General features: G+C 43.1%; 1 protein-coding gene and 1 non-coding gene across 5 annotated transcripts in view; both read left to right on the top strand.

Moving 5' to 3' along the window:
- Positions 1-26,416, top strand: part of MED24 (mediator complex subunit 24) — a 61,649-nt gene that overhangs the window by 7,861 nt on the left and 27,372 nt on the right. For 3 of the 4 annotated variants that reach the window (XM_069074238.1, XM_069074237.1, XM_069074239.1), the window contains exons 3-25: positions 351-501; positions 690-1,402; positions 1,491-1,573; positions 3,933-3,971; positions 5,587-5,660; positions 6,169-6,398; positions 9,269-9,380; positions 9,674-9,824; positions 10,479-10,592; positions 11,092-11,139; positions 11,665-11,747; positions 12,184-12,270; positions 12,537-12,648; positions 13,021-13,163; positions 14,035-14,072; positions 14,579-14,661; positions 15,496-15,674; positions 15,784-15,883; positions 16,278-16,453; positions 17,719-17,983; positions 24,685-24,866; positions 25,290-25,380; positions 25,814-25,913. In XM_069074238.1, the coding sequence (XP_068930339.1) occupies positions 1,273-1,402; positions 1,491-1,573; positions 3,933-3,971; positions 5,587-5,660; positions 6,169-6,398; positions 9,269-9,380; positions 9,674-9,824; positions 10,479-10,592; positions 11,092-11,139; positions 11,665-11,747; positions 12,184-12,270; positions 12,537-12,648; positions 13,021-13,163; positions 14,035-14,072; positions 14,579-14,661; positions 15,496-15,674; positions 15,784-15,883; positions 16,278-16,453; positions 17,719-17,983; positions 24,685-24,866; positions 25,290-25,380; positions 25,814-25,913 (2,620 nt within the window). In that variant the 5' untranslated portion in view covers positions 351-501; positions 690-1,272. Of the gene's footprint in view, positions 1-350; positions 502-689; positions 1,403-1,490; positions 1,574-3,932; positions 3,972-5,586; positions 5,661-6,168; positions 6,399-9,268; positions 9,381-9,673; positions 9,825-10,478; positions 10,593-11,091; positions 11,140-11,664; positions 11,748-12,183; positions 12,271-12,536; positions 12,649-13,020; positions 13,164-14,034; positions 14,073-14,578; positions 14,662-15,495; positions 15,675-15,783; positions 15,884-16,277; positions 16,454-17,718; positions 17,984-24,684; positions 24,867-25,289; positions 25,381-25,584; positions 25,723-25,813; positions 25,914-26,416 lie in introns of those variants that run through there. The other variant, XR_011165651.1, reaches the window with a different exon arrangement.
- LOC138150848 (small nucleolar RNA SNORD124) lies at positions 14,414-14,514 on the top strand. The gene has a single exon (XR_011165669.1). It is a non-coding gene; the product is annotated as a small nucleolar RNA SNORD124 (small nucleolar RNA).

Here is a 26,416-nt window from a genome sequence, read left to right on the forward strand (position 1 = left end):
CTCACTGGGGAAAGCCGATATCTGAAAAGACAGCGGACTTGAAACATACAAGTTGAGCAGCTAGACTCTCGTCTAGGAATAGGTGGGACAACTTTGTTTCATGCCTCAGTTTCCCCTTTGCTAATTCAGAGAGGCTGAATGTGTGTTCTGCCAGCTAGACTCTCACCTTGGAGTAAATGAGACATCTTCGTTTCGTACCTCAGTTTCCCCTTTGCCCATTCAAAGAGGAATGTTGGTGTTTGGGGATGAACTGAGGGCACTCTCCTCTGCCCTAACACCTGTTCTCTTGTGCCACATTTGCTATGCAAAACCAGGATGAAGGGTCCTGTCCTTTCCTCACACACCCGCAGGTCTTCTCAGCTACTGAAGAGAATTCAAGAGCAGGGCACGTGTAGAACTCAGGGCACCCCTCCACGACCTTCACCCAACCGCCCGCAGGCACCGTGAAGTAAGATATGACTCACAAGACAACTGGTATGACTCAAGGATACTTGACTTCAGGTACCAGAATTTAGTTTTGTTTTTTTATTTTAATAACTGAATTTCGGTACAATTGATTTCCTTCGTAGCCTTATGTATTTGGTTTTGTGCATTTCACAACACTATTTAAAGTTCATAGTTTCTATTAGCCTGTCAAAGGGGGGGGATTCACGCTATGACAGAGGAAAAATTCTGAAGTTCTGTTCTAGATTGTGGCCGAGGTCCCGCGGAACCATGCAATGACGTTCGGAAAAGAGAATTGAGGGCGGGACCAGGTCGAGCTTCCGCTAGCGACCCGACTCAGTCTCCCCGCGCGTCACCAGCCTCTAAAACTACAACCCCCAGAAATCAAGTGAAGGTCGTCCAAGCTCATTCTTCGGATGTTTCCAATTGGTTCTCGGAGGCTGCGCTCGACCAATTAGACGCGAGCTCTTTGGCGGCAGCCAAAATGGCCGTGCTTCCTGGCTAGAGAAGTCACTTCCGGCGTGTGTAAGTCTGTCGTGACTGAGGTTCTTCAACGAAAAGCTCCGCAACTGGGACGAGGAGCTGGAGAAAAAGAGGAAGTCAGGGTGTTGAGGGCGTGGGGACTCCCTCCCTGGGGGGCTGCTTCTGACAGCCAGAGCCGGCTTCTGTCTGGTCAATCCCAGTCTCAGAGCTGCCTCACTCCGGGGGTGGGCTCTGGGCGAGAAGCGGGGAGAGCCGGTGGGGGCTCCCATCCCCGAAACTGGGCGAGCCCCGTCTCCCTGTCCCTGACCCGACCTCCCCTTAATCCCCACCGCCTCAGAGTAGAGCATGAAGGTGGTGAATCTCAAGCAGGCCATCCTGCAGGCGTGGAAGGAGCGATGGAGCGACTACCAGTGGGCTATCAACATGAAGAAGTTCTTCCCCAAGGGAGCCACCTGGGACATCCTCAACCTGGCAGGTCTGGAGGGAGGGAGAGGACGGCTGCCCGGAGGGGGGAAAGGAGGGGGCCCCGAATCAACCCGATTGCCTTTGTGTTCCCCTTGTAGAAGCCCTTCTGGAGCAGGCCATGATCGGACCGTCCCCCAACCCTCTCATTCTGTCGTACCTGAAGTATGCCATCAGCTCGCAGGTATGTTCCCTCCTCCTCGCCAGAACCAGCGGTGTCTTGTTCCATGCCCACCGAACATGAAGTCCTCTTGGAGCTGCTGACGATAGCTATAGAAAGGAAATTACTTGTGAAGTAGGGAACAACAATAGTATCAGAATGATCCGGTGAGGGCCTCTTTTAAAAGGAGGTTGAGCGAGAAACACAGGCAAGTGGGACAACTTTGTCCCCACGAACTGGCAGCACTTACGTTCTTTAAAAAACAAGCTGAGGTTAAGGAGATTTATGGTTCCATGTACAATCCTCCTTTCCTGTTCTTTGCCCATGTAAACATTCATGTTTATTGGTATTTGTCAAGTTGAGAATAACACAGTACTTAATAACGAAATGATACATGGTATTTTCAAATATAACATTTTATTTCGAAAGAGTGATGACTCCCTGGTCAGCACAGTATCGTGTGAGTTGCACAGAGCCGTTGTGTGCTGGGAGATAAGATTTAGACAGTTGCCATTATGGGAATAGAAATTAAGACTGGAGTACTTGGAATGGAACAAGACGCTACATAAAAAAGGATTTCCTGACCTCTCTATGGTTTTGTTCTGTTGATCTGGTTACAGGTATATTACAGGTTACCTCTTAATGAAACTCCCTTGAAAGAGTTGTGAACTTAAGGGCCTTGTTATTGTTCAGTCTAGTCCAACTCTTTGTGACCCCCTTTTGGATTTCCTTGGCAGAGGTAGATGAGTGCTTTGCCATTTCCTTCTCTAGCGCATCTTACAGATGAGGAAACTGAGGCAAATGGAGTTAAATGACTTGCCCAGAGTCACTCAGCTATTAAGTGTCTGAGACTGGATTTGAATTCAAGTCTTTTCAACTCCAGACCTGGCACTGTATCCACTCCACCAAATAGCTGATCCAGTAACTAAGGAATTAGTGAATTGTTATTCATTTGAAGGAAATGATAGCCATAGAATTTAGTAAAATTTAAGGATCCTTTCTTATCATCGAATCCTTGCCTCCATTACTGGCAAGAGTACCTGACTGTTATTATAGTTTGTATTATTCTTTAGTTTGTTAAGTAAACTTCTACAACAAGTTAATATCTAGCAAAGACCAGAACATTCCTTTTGATAGACCTAAATAAATCACAAGCAGCATGATATTCATTTTACAGAAATTGTTTACTAATTGGCTAATCATTACATTCTTGTATTTTACACTACATACATTGTGCTTGCTTATTGTATTTTAATTTTTTATATTTTTTGGTCTTCTACTGCAGGCCTGTTGTGATATCTTACTTAGGTGACCCTGGATTCCCGAGGGTTATGCCAGTGGAGGACTAACTCTAATAGGTCTTCCAAACTGAAGGGTTGTAATCTTCATTGGTGGGATACCCACAGCAACAAAATTACAATTCTTTAAATTATATTTTTCCACTATGTTTTTATGATCAGAAGATGATAATTTTAAAGAAGATACTATATTACATATATTAAGAGTAGTAGTAGCTGTTGTGTTTTATCAGTTACTTCCCTTTCTCAATATATAATTTTGAAAGATTCATTGGATTTTTAAGTGCATTCATTTAATAGAAATTTTCTCGGTTAGTAGACTTTCCTGGAATGAAAGTATTCCAAAGAATGTTTTTTTTTTTTTTGTCTTTTTGGAGGGGAGAAGCAGGGCAGTTGGGGTTAAGTGACTTGCCCAAGGTCACACAGGTAGTAAGAGTTAAGTGTCTGAGGCAGGATTTGAACTCAGGTCCTCCTGACTCCAGGGTCGATGCTCTATTCACTGACCCACCTAGCCGCCCCAGAGAACATATCTTTAAAGCAGATCAAGTTGTGCAATAAATAAGATACTAGTTTAGCAAACTTATCTCTGTTCCCTCATTGGTGAAAGGAGGGGCTTCAATCAGCTACCTTTAAAGTTCTTTTTGATTTTATGATTCCATTAATCATTTACTACAGAAAATGCTTTTCTTTTAGTCCTTCTCCAGGAAGGTCATTCTCTACGATTGAAGTTATATTTTTCTTTCAAGTACATCCTCGGCCAGTTGACCACTTCACATAATTGACAAATGAGTTAGAATATAAGCAGAGGACCTTAGAAGACTCATCATCTATTTCTTTAAGTTTTACCAATGGCACCCATTCATATTTTTGTGAAAGAAGGAATGAGTGAATGGCATGTTCCTACCACACATAGGATGAATTGGAGAATATTTCTTGGAAGAATAAGATTTTCAGGCTATGCCTTGTTCCTAAGCCTACCTCTTCTGATCAGAAGCGTTGACTTAACACTCCATTTGAGTTGGTATTTATTCTTCCCTAACTCAGTTCTATGCTATTTCTCTTTCCTATCTGCTTCTCTCCCTCAGATGGTGTCTTACTCGACAGTACTCACAGCCATCAGCAAGGTATATTATTTTTTTTTGCCTTTTGGAGGGCAGTTGGGGTGAAGTAACTTGGGTCCTCCTGACTCCAGGGCTGGCCCTTTACACACTGCACCACCTAGCCGCCCAACAAGTTATATTCTTAACCTCTTTTCCATTATAATCAGGTAAAGTGTGGGAGGAGTATAAGATAGAGGGCCTTAACAGCTTTTTGCTTTTACTGATCAGATAATCCTTGAGACATTGTTTTCACCTGCCAGAAGTACAGGGCACATTATGCTGTCAACTGGAACTGCCCACTAAATGAGAGTTTCTGATGCTGAAGGACTCTGGGTATAATTACTCATGAACCCAAAATAAGATAGAGGGCATTTGAGAAGTGGTACTTTGGTGCTCTTTTTGTACCATTCAGTTCAATAAAGACATTAACTGCCTGTGTGATAAGCACTGTGGAAATCATGAAAAAAGCCTCTGAGGTCAGCATTCTGCTGGGGTTGGCAGCAGGAAGTGATGTGTACAAAATTATGCATGATACAAGATAAGCAGTAAAGTGGGCAAAGGAGAGCTCAAAGTACCTTAGGAATGTTTAAGCAGAGAGGAGTAACGTGGGGTCATCAGGGAAGATATCCCAGAGACAGTGGTATCCAAGCTGAGTCTTGAAGAAAATTATGCAATTGGAAAAGTGGAGGTGAGGAGTGCAATCCCGGTCTGGGCAATGACTGAAAAAATTTTGTCTTAGAAGTGGGAGTTAGATTGACAAGGTCAGGAAACAACTAATAGTTGAGTTGATTAGAATAGAAGACATATAATGCAATATAAGGTAGGAACGGTATTGTAGAGGGCCTTAAATTTTGGGGTAAGGATATTGTACTTTGTTCTTTAACCAGTAGGGACCTAGGTGAAGAGTGAGGACGGAAATAAGCATTTATATTTGCCCACTATGTCCCAGGCACTGTGCCAAGTGCTTTCCAAATTTTACCTCATTTGATAATTGAACTACGGATGAGTTTTGAGGAGGAGAGTAACTGAGTCAGGCTTGTGCCATAGAGGTATTATTTTCACAGCTTTATGAAAGATGTATTTGAGAAAGGAGAGTATAGAAGAAAGACAACCAGTTAGGAAGCTATGACACTTATCCTTGTGAGAGCTGATAAGAGCCAGAACCAGTATGGTGGCAGTGTGAGGTAGAGGCACTGATGCATGGGAGAAATGTTATCCAATTAGAACCAGTAAAACTTGGCAGTTATTTGAAATTATGAGATAAAGGGAAAGGAAGATTTCGAAATGTAACTGCAAGACTTCATACCTGGATAATCAAGAAGATGGTGGTACCTTCAATTGAAATTGGGATGTTTGGAGGAAAAGTGCATTTAATTGGGAAGAGGATAAGTTGAGTTTTGGACATGTTGACTTTGAAGTGCCAGTGAGCCATCTGGGTCAAAATGTCCAGCAGGCAGTTGGCAATAGACGACTGTAGTTCAGGGGAAAGTTAGGGCAGGTCATATAAATTTGGAAGTCATCTGTATAGAGGTGATAATTGAACCCAACAGAGATCACCAGGAGAGAGTGGGTAGAGAGTCCCATGAACTGGAAGGAGATGGGTTGGCCTTGAACATCATTTTCTCTGTTGTTCCCACAGTTTGATGATTTTTCCCGTGACCTCTGTATCCAGGCCCTACTGGATATCATGGACATGTTCTGTGACCGGCTCAGGTAGTCACATGGATTCTCTTTCCCACAGGGAACATAGAGGTCGACTTTTTAATTTGGGAAATAAACTTGGCATGAGCTGAGAGTAGTTGGGTGGGCTACTTATACCTTCTTTCACTTTATTCTTGTTCTTGCACCCTGTGATTTTAGTTCCCAGAAGAAGAATACTAAAGGTCTCCAAGGCAGAGTATGGGAAGAAGTCATGTTGGGGCTGGTCAGAATTACTACAGGAGTTCTTAACTTGGGGCCATGAACTTTAAAAAAAAAATTTTTTTGGATATCTATATTTGACATAATTGGCTTCCATTATTATCCTGTGTAGTTTATTTTATGCATTTAAAAACTTTATTCTGACGGGGGTCCATGGGCTTTACCAGCCTTCTTCCTGTGTTGTCTAGGACAAATGAAAAAAGGTTAAGAACGGTTGTTGTAGTGAGTGGGGTAGGGAGGCCATGTGACTGGACTGGAAGGGAGACTCAAAGCCAGGTGGACTCTCTTCATTTTCCCACAGTTGTCATGGCAAGGCAGAGGAGTGCATAGGTCTGTGCCGTGCCCTCCTCAGTGCCCTTCATTGGCTGCTTCGATGCACAACTGCCTCAGCAGAGCGACTTCGGGAAGGCTTTGATTTGGGGGCCACAACAGGGGAGAAACAACTCACCATGTGTCTTCAGCAGCTTCAGAAGATCCTCAGCAGCACCAAGAATCGAGCCCTGCTACATATTGCCAAACTGGAGGAAGCCTGTATGTTGTCTTTGCCTCCTAATCCTCGTCCACCACCATTTCCATATTTAGTGTGTGATGTCAAAGGAGATAAGCAGGATGCCATTACCCTTCTCAGTGTTTTGTAAAGCTATCCCATTTCCTCTTCTTTTCTCTCCCTATAAACGCTGATCATGCTTTGGGAATTTTGACCACACCCTTCTCATCATACACTTATAGATTTAAGTGTTTGAAGGGTTCTTACAGGTTGTCTATCTAATCCAGCCTCATCCCACACCTTTCATCCTGTTTTCCCTATCAGTCAACCGGAGGTTTTTATTGAGTGACTGCAGCCTGCCTGGTAATGCACTCAGTGCTATCGAGGATACAAAGTAGGTAAAGATATACATACCCCTATAATCAAGGAGCTCTCTTATTCTTACTGGGGAGACAAGACAGTTCTATATACGAGAAGATTAATACAAAACAGCAAAGAGTAAGAACTTGCTTGATAACCCAGTCTTCATTATTTTATTAGTTTATCTTTTGGAAATAAATTAATCCTTGGCATGCATACTTTTCCCCAGTGTCCTTTTAAGTGTTCCTAATGGCGTGCTTTTCTGTGTCATGTGCTTATTTACTTACATTATCTTATATAATACTCAACCCTCTAGAGGCAGAAAAGAAAAACCTCAACTATGGCAGCAGACTGTGTCCCTGGAGATGAAAATATATATATAAGTGCCCAGATTTGAACTGACTAGATGCTAACTGTAGGGGCAGGCAGGCATGAGTTTTGGTTACTAGATAACACTAATTATGAAAACTTTCATGTTATCTATCTCTGAGAAAAGTTCAGAAAGATGGCTTCTATATAACCAGGTTAGGGTCTTAACTCGATCTCATAGCTTGTGTTTGGTTGTTTTTGTAACATTTGGAAGTCTCTTAGTTATATGGTTCTGTCCAGTATTTGACTTTCAGGAATTCCATGATGAATACCAATAACTTCATCAATCCATTCACATTTATGTAGTGTATTTAGGTTTGCAAAGTGCTTTTTCTCACAAAAGTGTGTGAATTATTTAGTGTAAGTATTATTGGCCTTGTTTTAGAGATGAGGCAGTTTTGACTCAGAGTTTCAGTGACTTGCCCAAATCACATCTAGGAAGTGTTAGAGTTCTCATGAAATTCAAAGATGCATCTCTTTTCCTAAGTCCAGTGATTTTTCTGCGCTACTCCTTTTTTTAAAAAACATAATTAAATATTAAGTGAAATGCAATAGAAGTTTAAAGAAGAATCAGAAAGATGAGTTTGGGCTGGAATAATTTCGGAAAGGATTTGATCAGAGACTTGAAGGATAAACAGGATTTGGGTAGTTAGAGAATGATATTCTGGAGAGAAGAGCAAATAGAAAGGCAGGGAGACTGTGAGGGAGAGTGAATGAGGAAAGCAGCTTGATTAGAATTGAGGATTCAAGTCCACCCTGTGGGTTGGCTCCAGAGGCAGAAATACTTTGTGGGACATCCTGCCTGTATCAGCTGCCATCAATTTTCAGCCATGTTTTCCTGCAGTTTTTGTTAATGTCATGCCTTAGCCTCAGGTCTAGCAGGTATATATACTTTGTAAAATTGTCCTATAAGTTAGGTGTCCAGTGGATAAAGTGTCAGGCCTCCATCAGGAAGACTCATCTTCCTGACTTCAAATCTGGCCTCAAACACTTACTAACTGTTTGACTCTGGACAAGTCATTTGCCTGAGGTTCCTCATATGTAAAATGAGCTGGAGAAGAAAATGACAGATCACTCCAGTATTTGCCAAAAAATCCCAGATGGGGTCAGGAAGAGTGGGACATGACTGAAATGACTGAACAACAACAAAGCTTCATCTCTGTTAATTTCGTTTTATAGATTTAGCCTAAATGTTTAACCTATTGAAATCTTTCTGGATCTTGACTGTGTTATACACAAATATATTTATTTTTAACATTAATTTTTTCAACTTTTTAGAGGGAATCAGGGTTAAGGTACTTACCCAGGGTCGCACAACTACTAAGTGTCTGAGGCCAGCTATGTACTCAAGTCCTCCTGATTCCAGGGCCTGTGTTATGCCCACTACCCTACCTCCTGCCTCTAATATTAATTAAAAAAAAAAAGTTTCAGTTCCAAATTTTCGCTCCTTTCTGTCCCTCTCCTACCCATGGTGAAGACCAGCAGTATGATACCAATTATACATATAAAGTCATGTAAAACATATATGTCTGTCAGCCTGTTTGCCAAAAAATAAAAAGCAAGAAACAAAGTAAAAAAGTATGCTTCAATCTGCACTCAGAATTCATTAGTTCTCTGGAGGTGGTTAGCATTTTTCATCAAGAGTCTTTTGGAATTGTCTTGGATCAAGGTCTTGACCAAAATAGCTAAGTCCTTCACGGTTGATCCATCATTACAATATTACTATTACTATGTACAATGTTCTTCTGCTTCTGCTCATTTAACTTTATATCAGTTCATATATATTTTCCCAGGTCTTTCTGAATTTATCCTGCTTGCCAGTTCTTACAGCACAATAGTTATTTCATGTCCATTGTATATCACAACGTGTTTAGCCATTTTCTAATCACAATTTGCAGTTTTTTGCTACCACCAAGTGCTACAAATATTTTTGTATATATAGTCCTGTTCCATTTGATCTTTTTTGGCATACAGAGCTAGTAGTCGTATCAGCACATAGTGGTATCAACTCTCATGATGCAGAGCACTTGGAAAACTTTCTAGGAATTTCAGCCACTGTGAAAGTACATGCTACCTCTCAGGTTCCTGGGTGCATACCCTAGTTGTTCTCTGAGAGTACCTAACATTGTGAGTTGTTTTTAAAAGAGGCCAGTGTTTCCCATTTCATCCTCTCTTCCTCCAACAGCCTCCTGGACAGCCATTGAGCAGTCACTGTTGAAGTTTGGGGAGGCCTTTGCCAGCCTCAGCAACTCCCATCTCCACACTCAAGCAGAAGAATGTGGAGCACTCATTAGAAGGTATCAGTCTTTTAAATTCTTTATCATAAGGGATGGCTGTTTGGGGGTGAGAGGGTAGATAGAGGAATACATTGGGAATTGTATGTGATGCCAAAACAAAAGGTATCAATAAAATGTTTGGGGGTTTTGTTGTTTGATTTTTTTAAAAAATAAAGGGATGTACCAGTCCATTGAGCCTGTTGGAAAAAGCAGAGTTTCATCAGTTGAAATGTCTTATAGAGATCTGAACTCTTTTCCTTGATCTGTGCTTTTCACTCTCTTGTCCAGACTTAGTCTGTTTTTCTTCCTTTCAGCATCCCCATCATGCTATCTATGCACTCAGAGCAGCTGCACAAGACTGGGTTCCCCACAGTGCATGCTGTGGTCCTCCTGGAGGGCACCATGAACCTGACAGGAGAGACGCAGCCATTGGTTGAACAGCTGATGATGGTGAAGAGGATGCAGGTGTGGGGACAGTGTGTGCTTTCATCCCTAGGGCAGCCCAACCAGCTAGAAATCAGATCATTGAGCTGCATTTGTTAGGCACTGGGAGAAGCCACCTCTGGACAGTTATTAAGGGCTCTAGGATCCTTATTTAATGGAATAGAGAGCTAATGGTGGAGCATCCCCAATCTAATACAGTTTAAGGTCACCCCTTAATCTCTTAGTTCTTAGAATCGACACTAGGGAAGGGTTCTTCCAATCTGGCCCTAGTCAGAAAGACTGACTTTGAAATCTTAGGACTGTTTGACTCTGAGCCAGTGGCTTTTAATTTCCTCACTTATAAGATTAAGTTATTAGAATTGATTAACTCCTGGGGTTGTTGTGAAGTAAGTGCTTTGGAAACTTTAAAACCCTAATATATTTATGATGGTATAATGACTAGAGGGCTGGCCTCCGAGTCAAGAAGATGTGGGTTTAAGGTTTCCTTGGAGCACATGCTGGCTCTGTGATCCAGGCCAAGTCATATCATCTCACGGGGCCCTTGACAACTTCCTTTGGCTGGGATTGTAGTGGTTGTGCTGAACTTTACTAGGAGAGGAAGGTTCCCCATCAGGAGTTCTTGTCTGGTGTCCCTCTACCCCAAATGTACATTATTGTTTTTGTTTTCCACTTCAGCGTATTCCTACCCCACTCTTTGTCCTTGAGATCTGGAAGGCTTGTTTTGTGGGTCTCATTGAATCTCCTGAGGGCACTGATGAGCTCAAGTGGACAGCCTTCACTTTCCTCAAGGTACTGGGGACAGGATTGGGAGCAAGAGGGTCACTTTATAACCCAAATGCTCTCCCTCTGCTATTAGCCTCTGCCAGGTTCCTCTTCCTTTTTCTTGAGCTTTAAATGAGTTAAATTGAGCTCCATGACTGACCCCTTTGCTCTACACCATTTGGATCCTAATTAGTTCAACAGTTGCTCCATTATATGGGGGTGGAAGCCAGATCACGGAGACACATGGGATTGCCCATAACTCTCCAGTGTCATGCTCACTGCTAGCTTCACTTCTGTGATTGTGTGTCCTAAGCAATGGTCCTCTGATGCTGGGAGCTGACCCAGCCCAGGATGTTTTGACACACACTGGACTCTCTTTCTTGTCTGGCACCTGTGACTTCATATCTATTGCTGGGACAGATGGTGTCAGTCTATGTGGGATAGGGCTTCTCTTCCTGGGCCAGGTGGAAGAAAGGGAAAGAAACTGATTCCCTGTGGCCTTTTTCTTCTTCCCCCTTCATCTTAGGTTCCTCAGGTTTTGGTGAAACTGAAGAAATACCCTCAGGGGGACAAGGTGAGTTGCCCCAGATTGGAGAGGGCTAATGGTCAGTATTATGGTACAAGATACTTTGTTAGGAGAGCCTCGGGAAGAGAGGGAACATTTATGGCCCAACAGGAAAACTGGATATCAGTGAGAAAGAAGGAAATTTGTGGTCATATGCCAAGTCTGGGCAACTGGGAATTCTTCAGGGAGCTGAATTGTTTGAATGTCCTTAGGTCAGGAACTTGTATTGAAAATATTTTGATAACTCAATATAATTGCTTTCCTTTGTAATCCTGTGTATTTTACTTGTTGTATTTGAAAGCCTCACCCCCAAGTAAACACACATGTGCAGACACACATAGCAACCTCATCATCATTTTACTACCAGAATAGGCAAGATGCCACTTCTCTTTCCATCATAACATTGGGCACACCCAGCCAGTTGGCCTGGGCCACAGGCCTAGCAAAATAACACCTGTGCCCAGCATTGCCATGTGTGACTAGAAATGGAAAAGGCGGCATGGAGCCCAGATTGGGGTTTCTGGCTCTTTGTAGGACTTCACTGAAGATGTCAATTGTGCCTTTGAGTTCCTGCTGAAGCTCACACCCTTGCTAGACAAGGCTGACCAGCGGTGCAAGTGAGTACTCCCGTGGCTGGCCTCTGCCTTGCTGATGTGCCCAAGAAAAGCCATTCTGTTTCTAGGGTCCCCCTCCTGTCTAGCTCTCCTCTCTCTAGACTTTTAGAATGCTACACATCAAGATGTCTCATCTCCTGATCCACTTCCCTTAGAATGCCTCCTTTCCTGGGAAAGAGTGGGAATGAAGAGACCTTGTCAGACAGAGTTCCCCAGGAGCTGGGTAGAGGTGCCCCAGGTAGGGCAGGCAAACCTGCATCTTGTCCACAGTATAGTGCTTCCTTGCTTCCCTTTCTCAAGCCCCCAGAGAAGCTTCTAGAAGTCTCAGCTTCTAGGATTGGATCAGGTTTGAAGAAGCCAGATTCCCTCTGCTCTAAAGGCTCCCGTCTGTGTCTGTTCAAACGTTATTCTCTCCACCTCTCCCTCTTCTGCCTCCTAGCTGTGACTGTATCAGCTTGCTACTCCAGGAGTGTAGTAAACAAGGACTGCTCTCTGAGGAGAACAAAGAGGGCCTGATGGACAAACGGTAAGTGTCTGTGTAGTTGGGCCAACCCTGGCTGCTTTTCCTTCCACTCCCTGTGCCTGTTGACTCAGATGGAGCCTCTTTGCCTTGTGCTTGAATTTGTGACTCTGACTGGGTTATTGAGTCCAAGGGATGGGTTAAATGCATGTGCTCTATGCTTGGGGTCTAGGCACTCATTTATTCTTTAGCCTCTCAGCCACCTCTGTACCTCAGGAGATCAGGAATTGACTTTGATTTCTTACTTCTCCCCGCTCTCATCCACTCCACAGCACAGCTGACCGAGAACTGGCCCCTTGGTTGAAATCAGCTGAAAATGCCAACATCCAGCCCAATCCAGGGCTGATTCTTCGAGCAGAGCCCACAGTCACTAACATTCTCAAGGTATGTCCTCACCTCAGTCCCTATTGAGGTCTCTTCTCCCTGAGCTTGTCTTCCTCCTGACAAAAGAAATTTAGTCTTTAGCTCCAGACTTCCTCTTCTCTGTTCTAAACAGTTACCATTATATCAGGGTGTTTTAAAGTACCAGGTTAATATCCCTTAAGAGCCCCTTACCCCATTCCATGTCTAGTGAACTGATCCCAGTCTGATCTGTCAGAAAACAAAACTTCAAAAGAACTTCCCGGAACAGAGGACAAAAAGATGAGAGAATGTTGATCAATGGGGATTGGAGAGGAAATTCTGTGGTCTAGATTGTAGCTTTGGGGGGTTACTGATAATTTCCGAGCAGAGCCCAGCTTCTTGTCCCATTCCTAGACAATGGATGCAGATCACTCCAAGTCCCCGGAAGGACTCTTGGGGGTTCTAGGCCACATGCTTTCTGGGAAGAGCCTGGATTTATTGTTAGCTGCTGCTGCTGCCACTGGAAAGCTCAAGTCCTTTGCCCGAAAATTCATTAAGTGAGTATCAGGATGCTTGCGCTCTGAAAGAGAACAAAGGTGGGAAGTAGGAAATAAAAGTGCAAAGTCTAGGGGAGACCAGGTGTTAATATCTGGGAAGTGGTGGCAGCTGGTAAATCCCTAGAAGTCCCAGAGGTCCTAAGGACAGAAAGTTGGAACCCCCAGAATAGGTGGTCTGGTTGCACTGGTCCCTTGGTCCCAGGATGCATACAAAGACCCGAGCAATGGATTGAATTGTTGGTTTTCCCTTTGGATTGTCCCTCTCCATTCCTATCTCAGTTTTCTCTCTGAGCAGAGTAGGGGAGAAGATAGAAGGGAGGAAGGCCAGTGGAAGTGTAGACATTTTGAATATTGGGCATAAGCAGTGAGCAGTCATTAACCAAATACAAGTTAGAAGAGGCTATATTGGTAAGAGCTTTGGACTAGGGAGTCAGGAGACCTGGAGAGCAAGAAAGTTTTGATTCTGCTGCTAAGGAGTTCTGTGACCTTGGGTGATTCACTTGACCCTTTTGAATGTAAATTTCTTTATTAAAATAGGGGGACTGGACTGACTGGTATTTAAGGACCTTTCCAGCTCATGGCATTTCATTATTTATAATTTCCTGTGAAATCATGTTCCCGCCGTCTCCAAGGGAAGGCAGTTCTTCAAGTGTGCTAGAATTAGTTTGCATTCAGTGGACCATCAGCTGGCCTTTGATGTTTTTAGAGATTGTGGTGATAAAACTGTATTTTAGTGTAATGTGATTTATAACCTCAGGGCTGGTGACTTACACTAGTTGAGAAGCACAAATTCCCCCCCCCGCCCCTTCTGTTTCTAGCTGTTCCTGTTGTCTCAGGCCCCTGTCTTCACCTAGCTCCCCTCTTTCCACAGATTGAATGAATTCACGAAGCACATTGGTAATGAAAATTGTAAGTAATCCTCCTGGCCCTCCGCCCTAGGATTCACACACACACACTCTCTCTCTCTCTCTCTCTCTCTCTCTCTCTCTCTCTCTCTCTCTTTGTCTGTCTCTCTCTTTCTCTTTGTCTATCTCTCTCTCTCTCTGTGTCTCTCAGACCACTCAGGCCCGAAGGGAGTGGTCTGTACCCTGTGATGGATGACTAATCAGGGTTGGTTAAGGACCCTGAAAAGGGCAAGTGAGGGCAGTCCAAGGATTCTTTTGAAATTGTGCCTGCCTGTCCTCTTTGTGACCCCAAGTCTCCTGGGAGGGGAGAGCAGAGGAGGGTCTCAGAACCTTTGTGGAGTGTCTGTATTTCAAGGGAGGAATGATGCTCAAAGTCAAACCCCAAGAAAAGGAGCCTGAGTCCCTGGTGATGGAGTAGCTCTCTTCCTGACCTTCCTTGACTTGAACCTTTCTTGCCCTCAGCCCTGGGCAAACAAGGCTTCTCCTCACTTCTGCATCTGTTCCCCACAGCCAAAGGAGCTTCAGTTCGTGCTCTGCTTTTTGACATCTCCTTCCTCATGTTGTGCCATGTGGCCCAAACCTATGGTTCAGAGGTCAGTGAGAGGTGAAGGGCAACCGGGAATAGCGTAGGGGATGACAAGGGCCTTGGTGACATGGAAAAGGGGAAGAAACCATTTGTGAAGAAACCAAAGAAACCTTCCTAGATCACCTGATCTGAGGAATCATGACACACTATGCTAGTGGTTGATGTTCATCAGGACAGCAATCTCTTCCTCTTTATGGACCCATGCAGTGCCTTTAGGAATCATATCCTCATTGGCCACAAGATGGCAGCACACATCTCATTTTCTTCTCATTTCCCTAGAACTACCCGTGTTTCCCCGATAATAAGACACTGTCTTATTAATTTTTTGGACAGAAAAACACCAGAGGGCTTATTTTCAGGGGAGGGCTTATTTTAATGAACATTGACAGCAATTTTAATAAACAGGTAAATGTGAACAAAAAAATTACCTTTATTCAATAAGCAAATCACTGGGGAAGAACAGGATGACGCGCTCACTGCTGCAGCTCTGATTGGATGCAGCTCGGAGCGCGGCGTGTGTTTCACGGGGGTGGGGGGGAATGGTGCATACAGTGGGTACCGTAATGTAGCGTGTAGCGCAGGGGATTACCTTCACTACAGTAGCAATCTCAATAGGGCTTATTTTCGGGGGAGGGCTTATTATCAGGGAAACACGGTACCTGGTCCTGGGGTGGGGTAGGAAATAAGGTCAGCCTTGGTAGAATAAAGGGTGGGACCTGTGGGTCAGAGGTGGAAGGGTTATGGTCTTCTAAAGGCTTCTGTTGTAATCTGTTGTTACTGTTTAAAGGGTACCTGGTGGGTAGATATTTTATCCTTCTACTTGAATTATTTATCCATCCAGGTCATTCTGTCAGAATCAAGCACTGTGGGTGAAGTGCCCTTCTTTGAGACCTGGATGCAAACGTGTATGCCAGAGGAGGGCAAGATCCTGAATCCGGACCATCCCTGCTTCCGGCCTGACTCTACCAATGTGGAATCCCTGGTAGCCCTGCTCAACAACACTTCTGAAATGAAGCTTGTGTAGGTGGCCTGGGAGGAAACAAGTGGGGGCACCAGTCAGGGTCTTTCTCCTTCAAGACCATGCTCTTGCTCCCATTTTGGTGACCTTCCTCCCTCTTCTTTCCAACAGGCAGATGAAGTGGCATGAGGCCTGTCTCAGCATCTCAGCTGCCATCTTGGAGATTCTGAATGCCTGGGAGAATGGAGTCCTGGCTTTTGAGTCCATCCAGGTAGCCATTTCCCTCTGTCCCAGTAATGCCCTTTGGTCACAGGATATGACATCCTTATTTCCCACCCATACCATTCTTCTGTCTTCCCCTAAAAAGCTAGGTGCCAGTCCTGGATATCCTTTAGCTCTTTGTGTTAGAGGGTCTCCCCATCTGTAGAATTTTAAGATCTGGGATCTCTCCTTCTGTAGCCATGGTCACTTCTGTGTTTCTAGGTCACTTCTTCCTATCCTTGCCAACCCTTAGTATCCCCGTGTGCACACTGGATTATGGTGGGTCCAGGACTCAACTTACTGATATCTGAGGCTTCCCATGGGCAGCAGTGACCAGGGAAAAGGTATAGGGCTGGGGTTGGTGTTGGGGTTGCTACCTGCAGCTAATGTGTTTCCCATCCCAGAAAATCACAGACAACATCAAGGGAAAGGTGTGCAGCCTGGCAGTGTGTGCCGTTGCTTGGCTTGTGGCCCATGTCCGTATGCTAGGCCTGGACGAGCGTGAGAAATCACTGCAGATGATTCGACAGCTGGTAGGGCCTCTCTGCAGTGAAAATACCCTGCAGTTCTACAGTGAGAGGTCTGTAATCTTCCCTGTCCCCTTCAAGCCTTTCCATGCACTTCTGCCTGTAGTGTCTTCAATTACCTTGATGGCTTTGGGGCTAAAAAAACCAATCATTTCTGTTGTGCTGCTAATTCTGCATACTTGTGGGAGGGAACACTTACCTGTGGATTAGAGAGGTCTTTTGCTTTCCTTTCCAGCCTTTGATCCATGGGTCATTTTCCCTTTCATGGACTGTTTGGGTCCTGGGGAACTCACCTCCTTTCAGTCATTCATTCAGTAAATACTTGTTGAGCACCTCTTAATGAGGAAAACAGTTGTTTTGAATGTCTTGTAAAGGGTACACATGGCAAGATTCAGCTGAAATATTTTCATCATCATTGTGGAGTCCATTCCATTATGAGAATTTCTGCTTCTCTCAGTGGAAAGTTGTCCATGATGTGAGAATTTTTTTTTATAAGCAATTGGGGTTAAGTAACTTGCTCAAGGTTACATGGCCAGTTATTTCTGGGTGTGGTGGTAAGTATCTGAGCCCAGATTCTATCCGAGTTCATCCCGACTCTGGGGCTGGTGCTCTTACTCACTGAGCCACCTGGCCGCCCCTATGATATAAGAATCTTTAGCTTGTACCTCTTCTCAAGGATTTCTCCTGCTAAAAATCTGGATGAAAAGGAGGAACTTTAATGTAGAGATTGAGAATCTGAGGCATATATAATGATAGTATTTTAAAGATGACTTATTGTTTTGGGAACAGCACCCATTTCAGATATAATGATTCTTATTTGAAGGCTCTTTATTCCTAAGAGAGTTCTGCCTGGACCTATTTTTGCCCAGGTGAGCCCAACCTCAGAATAGTCATAAAGGTGGTCTCTGCCTGCATTCTTGTTCCTGGAAAAATTCTTTGGTTTTGAATGGTGGCCAAGCCTAGACTAGAGCCTGAAGAATTCAAGACCCCTTTTTCTACCTTACCTCTAAGACACTTACTTCTCATAATGTGATGTGTGTTTATTTAGATGAAGGGTCTGGTAATCCCCTATGGTAGCGAGAGATATTTCCCATTTTGATGTAGGGTAGGTTCCTTTCCTAGGCTATTGCTGTCCAATGGAGTACTGCTAGGAGCTTCCTGTTGTTCATTTCCACTGAAGAATGTGGATTTGTTCATCTTGAGTTTTTTTATACTACAAGCCTCTGGAGAGCAAGAGTTGTTACACTTGGCCCTGGTGTTGTCTCCACTTCTTTGCAGGTACCACATATGTTCACATTTGCATTTTCCATGTCCACAGGGTGGTGATCATGAGCTCAATTCTGGAGCACATGTGTGCTGATGTTCTTCAGCAGACAGCTACACAGATCAAGTTCCCATCTACTGGCATGGATACAATGCCCTATTGGAACCTCCTGCCCCCCAAGAGACCTATCAAAGAGGTGCTGACGAGCATCTTTGCAGAGGTTCTGGAGAAGGGCTGGGTGGATAGCCGGTCCATCCATATTTTTGATGCCCTGCTGCACATGGGTGGTGTTTACTGGTTCTGCAACAACTTGGTCAAGGTGTGTATTGTGGGCTGGGAATAAGCCAGACAGCTCTGGGGAGGAGAGAAAGGCCTTGGTCTCAGTTACCTTTTAAGAAATCTTTATTGAACATCCAGTGTGTCCCAGCCAACCATCATTTTCACCTGTCTGATGTCCCATTGCTGTCATCTGATGACCACTAGGCCATTCTTCTGATAGTACAAATTGTTTTTTATCATTTGTTTATTGATGTCTTTGGTTTTTGAAATGAGCTCATTTCCAAACATTTCCTATTGTCTCCAGTCTTCTCTATTCAGTAGTGTTGTAACATAGGGCAGAAAACAAATCAGTGCAGTGGAATCAGGCAGTATTTGCAGCATTTAGCCCTCCACCTCTATGCTAAATAAAGTAATTGTCTTCCTTTCTGTGGCTACCAAAGGTGCTATTGTGAATATTTTGGTCTGTATGGATTATCTTTTGTAATGGTTATATTACATAGCTGACTGTGTTCCTTGCTGCCCTACCCTCTGCCCTCATTCTTGAAGATTTTGATATTCTTGTTAATGACATGTCAGACACCAGGGCCTCCCAGTTCATCAGTCTCAGTGTCCTTGATCACCATATACACTCAGTCACCAGCATCTTAGATCTCACCGTCATCCCAAATTGTTATACCTCCCCGAATTCTGAAATACATCTCTCTGGTCACATGCTTTTGCCTCTCCAGCTGCTAAACTCTTGCTAAACCTATTCCTGGTCCTTTCTTCCACTCTGAGTCCTCTGTCCTTCCCAGCGTTCCTCATTCTTCTGGGTTCAAGCAGAATAAATCCAGTGCCTTCCACATGATAGTCTTTCAAGTTCTCTGAGATGACTCTCATGTTCCCTAACTTCGAAATTAGCTCTTCTCTAAGAGGAATGTAAGCTTTGTAAGAGCAGAGATTGTTTCACTCTTTGTCTTTGTACCCTTACACCTTGCCTGGCTCATAGTAGGTCCTTACTACGTGCCTGTTGGTAGATTCACCAAGCTGAGTTCCTTTAACAGCCTTCTATGACATGAGCTCCTCATCATCCTGGTTGCCCTTCTCTGGATGTTCTTCTAATCATCAGCCTCATTCCTAAAATATGTTTCCAAGAACTGAATACGGTATCACAGCTGTGGTCAGAGCAGAACAGAATATAGTGCTGCTGTCTTCAGCTCCCTAGCCCTGTTCACCCTTGTCTGCCTTACTGTAGCCTAAAGTTGTTAGATTGCTTTTTGGATTCTCATATCATACTGTTAACGGACATTGAGGTAATAAGGTACCAAATCCCCCAGATCATTTTTATAGAAATTGCTGTTTAACCACATCACTGAAGTTCATTTCTTAAACCTAGTGTAAGAGTTTATATTTTTCCCTATTAATGTTACCTCATTAGGTTTACTCAAATCAGGATCCTATTAAGAGTTATCGGGACCCTTATTTTGTCCCCTGGTATGTTAGTGATCCTTCCTTAATTTATGTCATTATGAAATTGTTATTTATTTCATTATGAAGATCAGTGATCAAAATGTTAAAAGTCTCAGGGTGAAGGATAGATCCTTATCATTTTGGTGCAGAGCTTACCATAGGTCCTAGGAGTTGGAAGGGAATTCAGAGACCCTCAGGGCAAAACCATACCTGAATAAGAACCCACTTCCTGTCTCCAGCAAGGAGTCAGTCAGCCTTGAAGATTTTTAGTGAGGGGGAAAGAACTAATTCATTCTAAGTGTACAGCTAACCAATCATCCAGGACTATTCTGTGCATTGGTTCAGCCATTCCTCCTGTTGATATACACTTAACCATGATTATCCAGCCCATATCTCTCTATTTTATCCATAAGAAGAGCATGAGAGAATTTGTTACTTGTAAACGCAATATCTACAACTTTCCTCTTAAGTGGAGCTAATAATAGTACCTACTTCCCAGGTTGTTGTGAAGATAAAAATAAGTAGTATTTGTGAAACACCCTGTCTGGCACATGGATACGCCCTATATAAGTGCTTGTTATCATTCATCATCATCATCCACCAGTCTACTAATTTTACTAAAAAAGGAAATGTGCTTAGTCTTGCATGACTTGTTTTTGATGAATCCATGGTGTGACTATGACACCTGTTTTCTTTTCTAGATGTTCAATGCCCAATCAATAAACATTTATTAAATCTCAGGCAGGGTGGTAAGCTCTGGGGAACTTATGGGGAAGACATCATAGAAACAGATATGTACAGGCAAATTCTATATAGGATAAATAGGAAATAACAGGGAAGGCCCTATAACTAAGAGAAGCTTGCTGGAAAAGATGGGACTTCAGTTTGAACTTAAAAGGAATCCAGGGAAGTCAGTAGGTGGAGTTGAGGGGTAACATTCTAGGCATTTGTTCTTTTACGTTGCTGTAGTCATTGTATATATATTTTTTCCTCATTTAGCTTAGTGCACTTTGCATCAGGACATATAAATTTACGGTTCTCTGAATCCATATTCAATATTTCTGTGGCACATTCCAATACTTTCCATTGTATTTCTGTCACAATTTGTTTAGCCATTCCATATGTAATTGACATTTTTCAGGTTCAGTTTCTTTCTGCTTCTTTTCTACCACCAGAAAATGCTGCTATGAATGTTTTGGTATATATGGGACTGTCCTTTCTGTCTTTGATATTATTGGGATATGCCTGGAAGTGGAAATCAACATTTTTCTCCTATTTTTGGCATTATTCCAAATTACTTTTCAAAATATGTCACACCAATTCACAGCTCCACCAGCAATTTATTAGTATTTCTGCTTGTTGCGGCTCATGCTTCCATCATTATGTTTCCCTATTTTTTCATCTTTACCAGTTCTTAGGGTGTGAGTTGAAATCTCACATGAACCAAAACCTGTTTTGATTTCATGTCACCTTTCAGTGACCTGGGGCAGTCTTTCATGTGGTATTAACAATTTGCATTTTTCTTTTTTTGATAAATGCTCTGGCCGTTTATCCAATGGAATCTTATTAAATTGTATCAATTCCCTGACATAAATATTTGGGAGAAAGTATTTTTTCCCCTAATTTTCCCTATTTCTAACTTTTTCTTAATTTTTCTTATCTTAGCAATACTGCAAAAGCTTTTCCATTTCATCTGTATCTGTGTTTTAAAATCTAAGTTGGAGAGTGAGTTTCTGTAGCATTTTTACTATTCTCCTTAGAAAATTTCACTTTTTTTTCCTTTGTTGAAATTATTTGTTGGGCAGCTAGGTGGCGCAGTGAATAGAGCATCAGCCCTGGAGTCAGGAGGACCTAAGTTCAAAGCCGGCCTCAGGCACTTAACATAAAAACTAGCCATGTGACCTTGGGCAAGTCACTTAACCCCAATTGCCCTCCCCCCCCAAAAAAAGGCAAAAAAAAAGAAATTATTTCTTTATGGCTTGTATCCTTTAGAACTTCCCTCCCTCCTGGATTGACTCCCTTAGTAGAATTTAGGCCACAGGGTGCTACTTGTCCTTTGTCTGAATCCTTTTCAGTCAGCTTTCCCCCACTCTAGGAGTGAGTGATCATTCCCTATACTAAAGGTTTATATCATTTTCATCCGAGAGAACAAATTCTTTCCTATTAGTGAGATTAAATCCAGAATAGAATTTCCTCTCATTTTTTCCTCCACATGTTATATACAGTACTACTGTAGCTTTTCTTTTACTTCTCTTGATGTTTTTGAATATTGTGGTCTCCTAAAAGAATATTCCAGTTACACCATATCTCAGTAATTAACATCTGTAATGTCAAACTTATGTCTTATCAGTAGGTTCATGTGTCTTCCTCCCATACCCTTATTGTTTGTTTGATTTTCCTGTCTGTCACCCTTTTCTGACTTTACTTTTTCTCTTTGTAGTCTTAGCTCTAGAGTTAGGCAGATTAACATTGTACTGTCCTTGATCCTTGAATCTCTTATTTTCATATCCTCATGTTAATGAGCTGCCAGGGTTCAATCTGGTGCCACCCTGACCACCTTTATTTCCATCCTTATTCCTAAACACTTCTGAAGACAGTCATACATCCAGACCAGTGAAGCTCACTGCCAGTTATAGTTATCTAACTTTCACTGAGTCCTTAATATTTCATGGAAGTTTTGGTTTGTTTTTTTTTTAAAGATCTCTGATTGTCTCTCCAAACATGCTTCCTATAGTTGCTTTTGCTAACTTTCTGTCTTCTTAAGTCCCCAATACTGTTTTTCTCAGTAGGTGACTTTGTCTCCTATTACAGAGGAATTTGAGGCCATTCACTGTAAACTCCCTTATCTCTCTTTTATATACCTCAAGACATTTATACATTTTTACTTTTTGTCGGTAGTCTGAGAATATGATCTGGCCCTTCTTTTGAAGACTAACTCTTCTCTTTCTTCCTTCGATCCCCCCTATGTCATTTCACATCTTGCCCTATGTCATTTTTTCTTTCATTTTCACTCTCTCCTCTCCTAGTTCTTTCTTTTAACTTTTCCAGTCCCTACAGTAATCATTCATACTGTAGGTCTCTCCCTGTTGTCACTGCTAAATATTTAGAATCGAATCTGTTTACTGCTTGCCCCCATTTCCTTACCCCTGACTTCTCTGTCCTTTTCTTTCTGGTGTCCTACCCTCTTCCTCTACTGTAGTAATTCTTGCTTGGCCAGTAATTTCTTAATTGTGCAATCTAATGGCATTTTCTTAGCTTTCACCTTCTTTGACTTTTCTGTGACTTTAGAAACTCTTTGACCACCATTCCCTTATCAAAACTGTTTGTTCTGTTAGCATTTTGGTCACTACTATCCCCTCTTCTTACCTGGCTCACCTCTCTTCCATTTCCTTTACTGGTCCATTGTCTTTTTAGTGCCCTCTAAACTTGTGTGTCTCCTGAGGGCTCCATCCTCAGTCCTCTTTAGAGAATCACTCCCTGGGTGATCAGGTCAGCTATCATGGGTTCCATGATCGCTTCATGCAGACAACTCCTGAATCTGGAAATCTAATCTTGATCTTTTCCTTGAACTCCAGCCCTGTACCACCCACTGAGGGCTGGTGATGAGTACCTGGATGTCCTGTTGACACCTCAAATTGTACATGTTCAAAACTGAATTCATGGTGCTTAGAGACAAAAAAGAATTCATTAGGATATAAAAATGAAGAGAAACCACATTCAAAACTTTACCGCCCCCGCAGTTAAATCTCATCTTGTTAGGTTGATAAGAAGAAAACCCAAGTGAACTTATCTTAAACATCCCTTCTGTATCAGCAATGCCATATTCACAATGCCTATGGAGATTACAGATATGCTGATATAATTATCCATCACAAAATACGTCATGCTTGCCATATGGGGGAATAAACTAGAAAATTTATTAAGATACCAAAAGACTGAGTCCCAAAACCAGAAAGTGAAAGCCATCAGAGTAGTTATGACATTGGCACAGGTAGATAAAGTAGAAAGCACCCACATTTTTAAGCCTTTAAAACAGAACAGGCTACCTCAGGCAAAGGTCCTCCTCTCCCCACTCACAGCAACCACCCAGCATCCGGGAAGTGCGCTCCCAGCAGCTCCGGCCCCTGGCAGTCCTCAGCAGGAGTCCTTAGCAGAAATTCTGGCTAACTCAAAAAGGGCTTCGCGCTGCCGCTGCCTCTGCTGCTGCTGCCGCCGTCGCCACCAACACCAGCCACCGCAGGAACTCTAGTTTGGCTTCCGCTTTCTCTTGCTCCGCCCCTTCCTGCTACGTCAGCAAGTCCAATGGGGCATGGAAGATCTTTAAATCCCATAACCCTTACACCTTCCCCCTTGCCATGGGCCTCTCCTTTCTAAACTTCCCTGTTTCACTTGAGTACCACTCATCTTCTTGGTCACTCGGGTTCACAACCTTGGAAAAAATCATCTTTGACCCCTCCTTTTCCCTTACCTTCCACATCTATTCACTTGCCAAGTCCTGTTACTCCTCTCTACTGCCCCCACCCTAGTTCAGGCCTTTTCCTCTTCCCTGGACTCCTATAATAACAAGGCTTTCTCTGCTTCCAGTTCATCTTTTGCACAGCTGTAAGTGGAATCATGTCACTCCCTGATCCAAAAACCTTTAGTAGGTTGCTGTTGCCCCTTGAACTCGTCATTCTGGTGTCTAAAGTCTGTCTCCTTTGACTCTTTCCTGCCCTGTTTTTCTTGGTAGGTTCAGCCAAACAGGTCTCTCTATACCATCTTCTGAGTCTTTGCATTGACTCATCATCTCCTATTTTCTGGAACATTTCTACCCTTCAGGGCTCAGCTCAGGTGCTGAAACTTGTGTTTAACTGCCCTGGTCTCCCTTTCTGCTCTTGCCCACTTGCATCACTCTTAGGACTCTTTGCTTTCTCCCATCTTTAGGGCATTTTGATTTTCCCTTTGCCTCTTTTTCTGTGAGTCCCTTATAATGTATCTCTCAGCTCTTTAAAGTCAGGGGCTTTCCTTTTTTATCTTTGTATCCCTAGCACTTTGAATATAGTAGATGTTTTATAAATCTGTGTTGAACTTAATGTAATTAGCATAATTCAAGACTGGTAACTGCCAAGAAGATGTTGTGTAGAGTTGGGTAGTGTTAGTCTGGGAGGGATTCTTGGAGAGTCAGAAGTTGTAAAGGAGAAAGATGGAACTTGGTTGCAGAAGAAAAGGAAATGACATTTGAAGACCCAGAGTTAGGAAATGGCTGAGGTTGAGGGTCCTATGTTCCTATTTCTGTTTCCCTGTTTGTTCTAGGAACTGCTGAAGGAGACTCGAAAGGAGTATACCCTTCGAGCTGTGGAGCTGCTCTATTCCATCTTCTGCCTAGATATGCAGCAAGTCACCCTGATCCTGCTGGGCCACATCCTTCCTGGTCTTCTCACAGACTCTGCCAAGTGGCATAGCCTCATGGATCCCCCTGGCACAGCCCTTGCTAAGTAAGCTTCTCCCTTCTTTCTCCCCATTTCCTGTGACTTCAGAGCTATCTTGAAAGGAGAGCCTGTGAGCTCCATGTCACAGCAGAGGGGCTAAAGTGTGAATTCAGCCTCCTACAACCTATTCTTTGCTGTTGGTTTGGGTTTGCTTAAAAGATACAGAGATCAGGGCGGCCACGTAGCACAGCGAGTAAGAGCACTGTCGGGATGACTTGTGGATGGAATCCGGGATCAGACACTTAGCACCCACCCAGAAACACCTGCCCATGTAATCTTGAGCAAGTTACTTAACCCTGATTGCTTTAAAAAAAAAAAAAGATACAGAGATCCTTGCCTGTTTCCTCCTGACCTTCCTCTTCTCTCCTCCTTCCCCCCTCCTGACCCTTCCTCTTCTCTCCTCCTTCCCCCTTGGAATTATTTGCATAGGCTGGCAGTGTGGTGTGCCCTGAGTTCATACTCCTCTCACAAGGGGCAGGCATCTTCCCGACATAAGAAGAGACACCGTGAAGACATTGAGGTGAGTACTTACTAATAATCATAATACAAAATGATAGATAATAATAAGTGTAGCAAAAAACTGGTACCTGGACTCTCTAGGGTCTCCTGTAATTGTTAAAATTGAGTATAAAACTGAAGCACGGATTTAATCTTTCTCCTATTAGAGGTTCTTCTCATATGAAAGGGAGCAGCTGTTTTCCATCCCCTCATTCCTTCTTTTCAGGAGAGAAGGAAGAGGAAGACAGTAAGCAGAAGGATTTCTGAATTTGGAGGGTCAAAAGGCCTTTCATAGCAGGAGCCTCTTCCTGCCTCATAGCTGGGTTCTTTCTACTTTCCTGAAGTTGGAGGGCCCCTAATGGGGGTAGGAGTTGGGGAATGGGTTTATGGGTCGGTTTCATTGTCATGGAATTTAGCTTTTGAATGATATTAACCCTCTTGACTCCATTCCCTAGGACTACATCAGCCTCTTCCCCCTGGATGATACACAGCCATCAAAGTTGATGCGACTTCTGAGTTCCAATGAGGATGATGCCAATGTTCTCTCTAGCCCCAGTGAGTATTCGAGGTCGGCAGGCATCAGCAGGGGCTGGTAAGCCTATAAATAGATGCTCTCTAGCAAACTTTTTTTCCAGGTTCCTTTGAGGGAACTTTCTGTTTCCTTCAACAGATGTTCACGATTAATAGGATTAAAGTTGAATGGACCTTAAAGATGGGCTAATGCAAATTCCTAATTTTTCAGATGAGGAAATGGGCCCAGGTAATTTGTGACCTTGCTCATAATACACCAGGTAATCATTTAAGAAGAGTCTGTTAAGCAACTAACACTTAGCAGGCACTATGCTCAGTACTGAGATAGACCCTGCCATCATGGAGCTTCATTCTACTAGGGAAGTTTTCCATGGGTATGGATGAATAAATTCAAGATATAGGTCAAAATAGTCACATGACTTGAGAGTGGGAACACTAACAACTAGGGGATCAGGAAAGGCTTTTTGAAGAAAGTGGCCTTTGGGCTGAGTCTTAGAGGTGAGGAGGTCTTCCTTACTGAATTCCAT

This window comes from Petaurus breviceps, unplaced genomic scaffold, assembly GCF_028583685.1.
Source record: "Petaurus breviceps papuanus isolate PSGF00001 unplaced genomic scaffold, PetGlider_PUasm1.0 90887, whole genome shotgun sequence".
Lineage (NCBI taxonomy): Eukaryota > Metazoa > Chordata > Mammalia > Diprotodontia > Petauridae > Petaurus > Petaurus breviceps.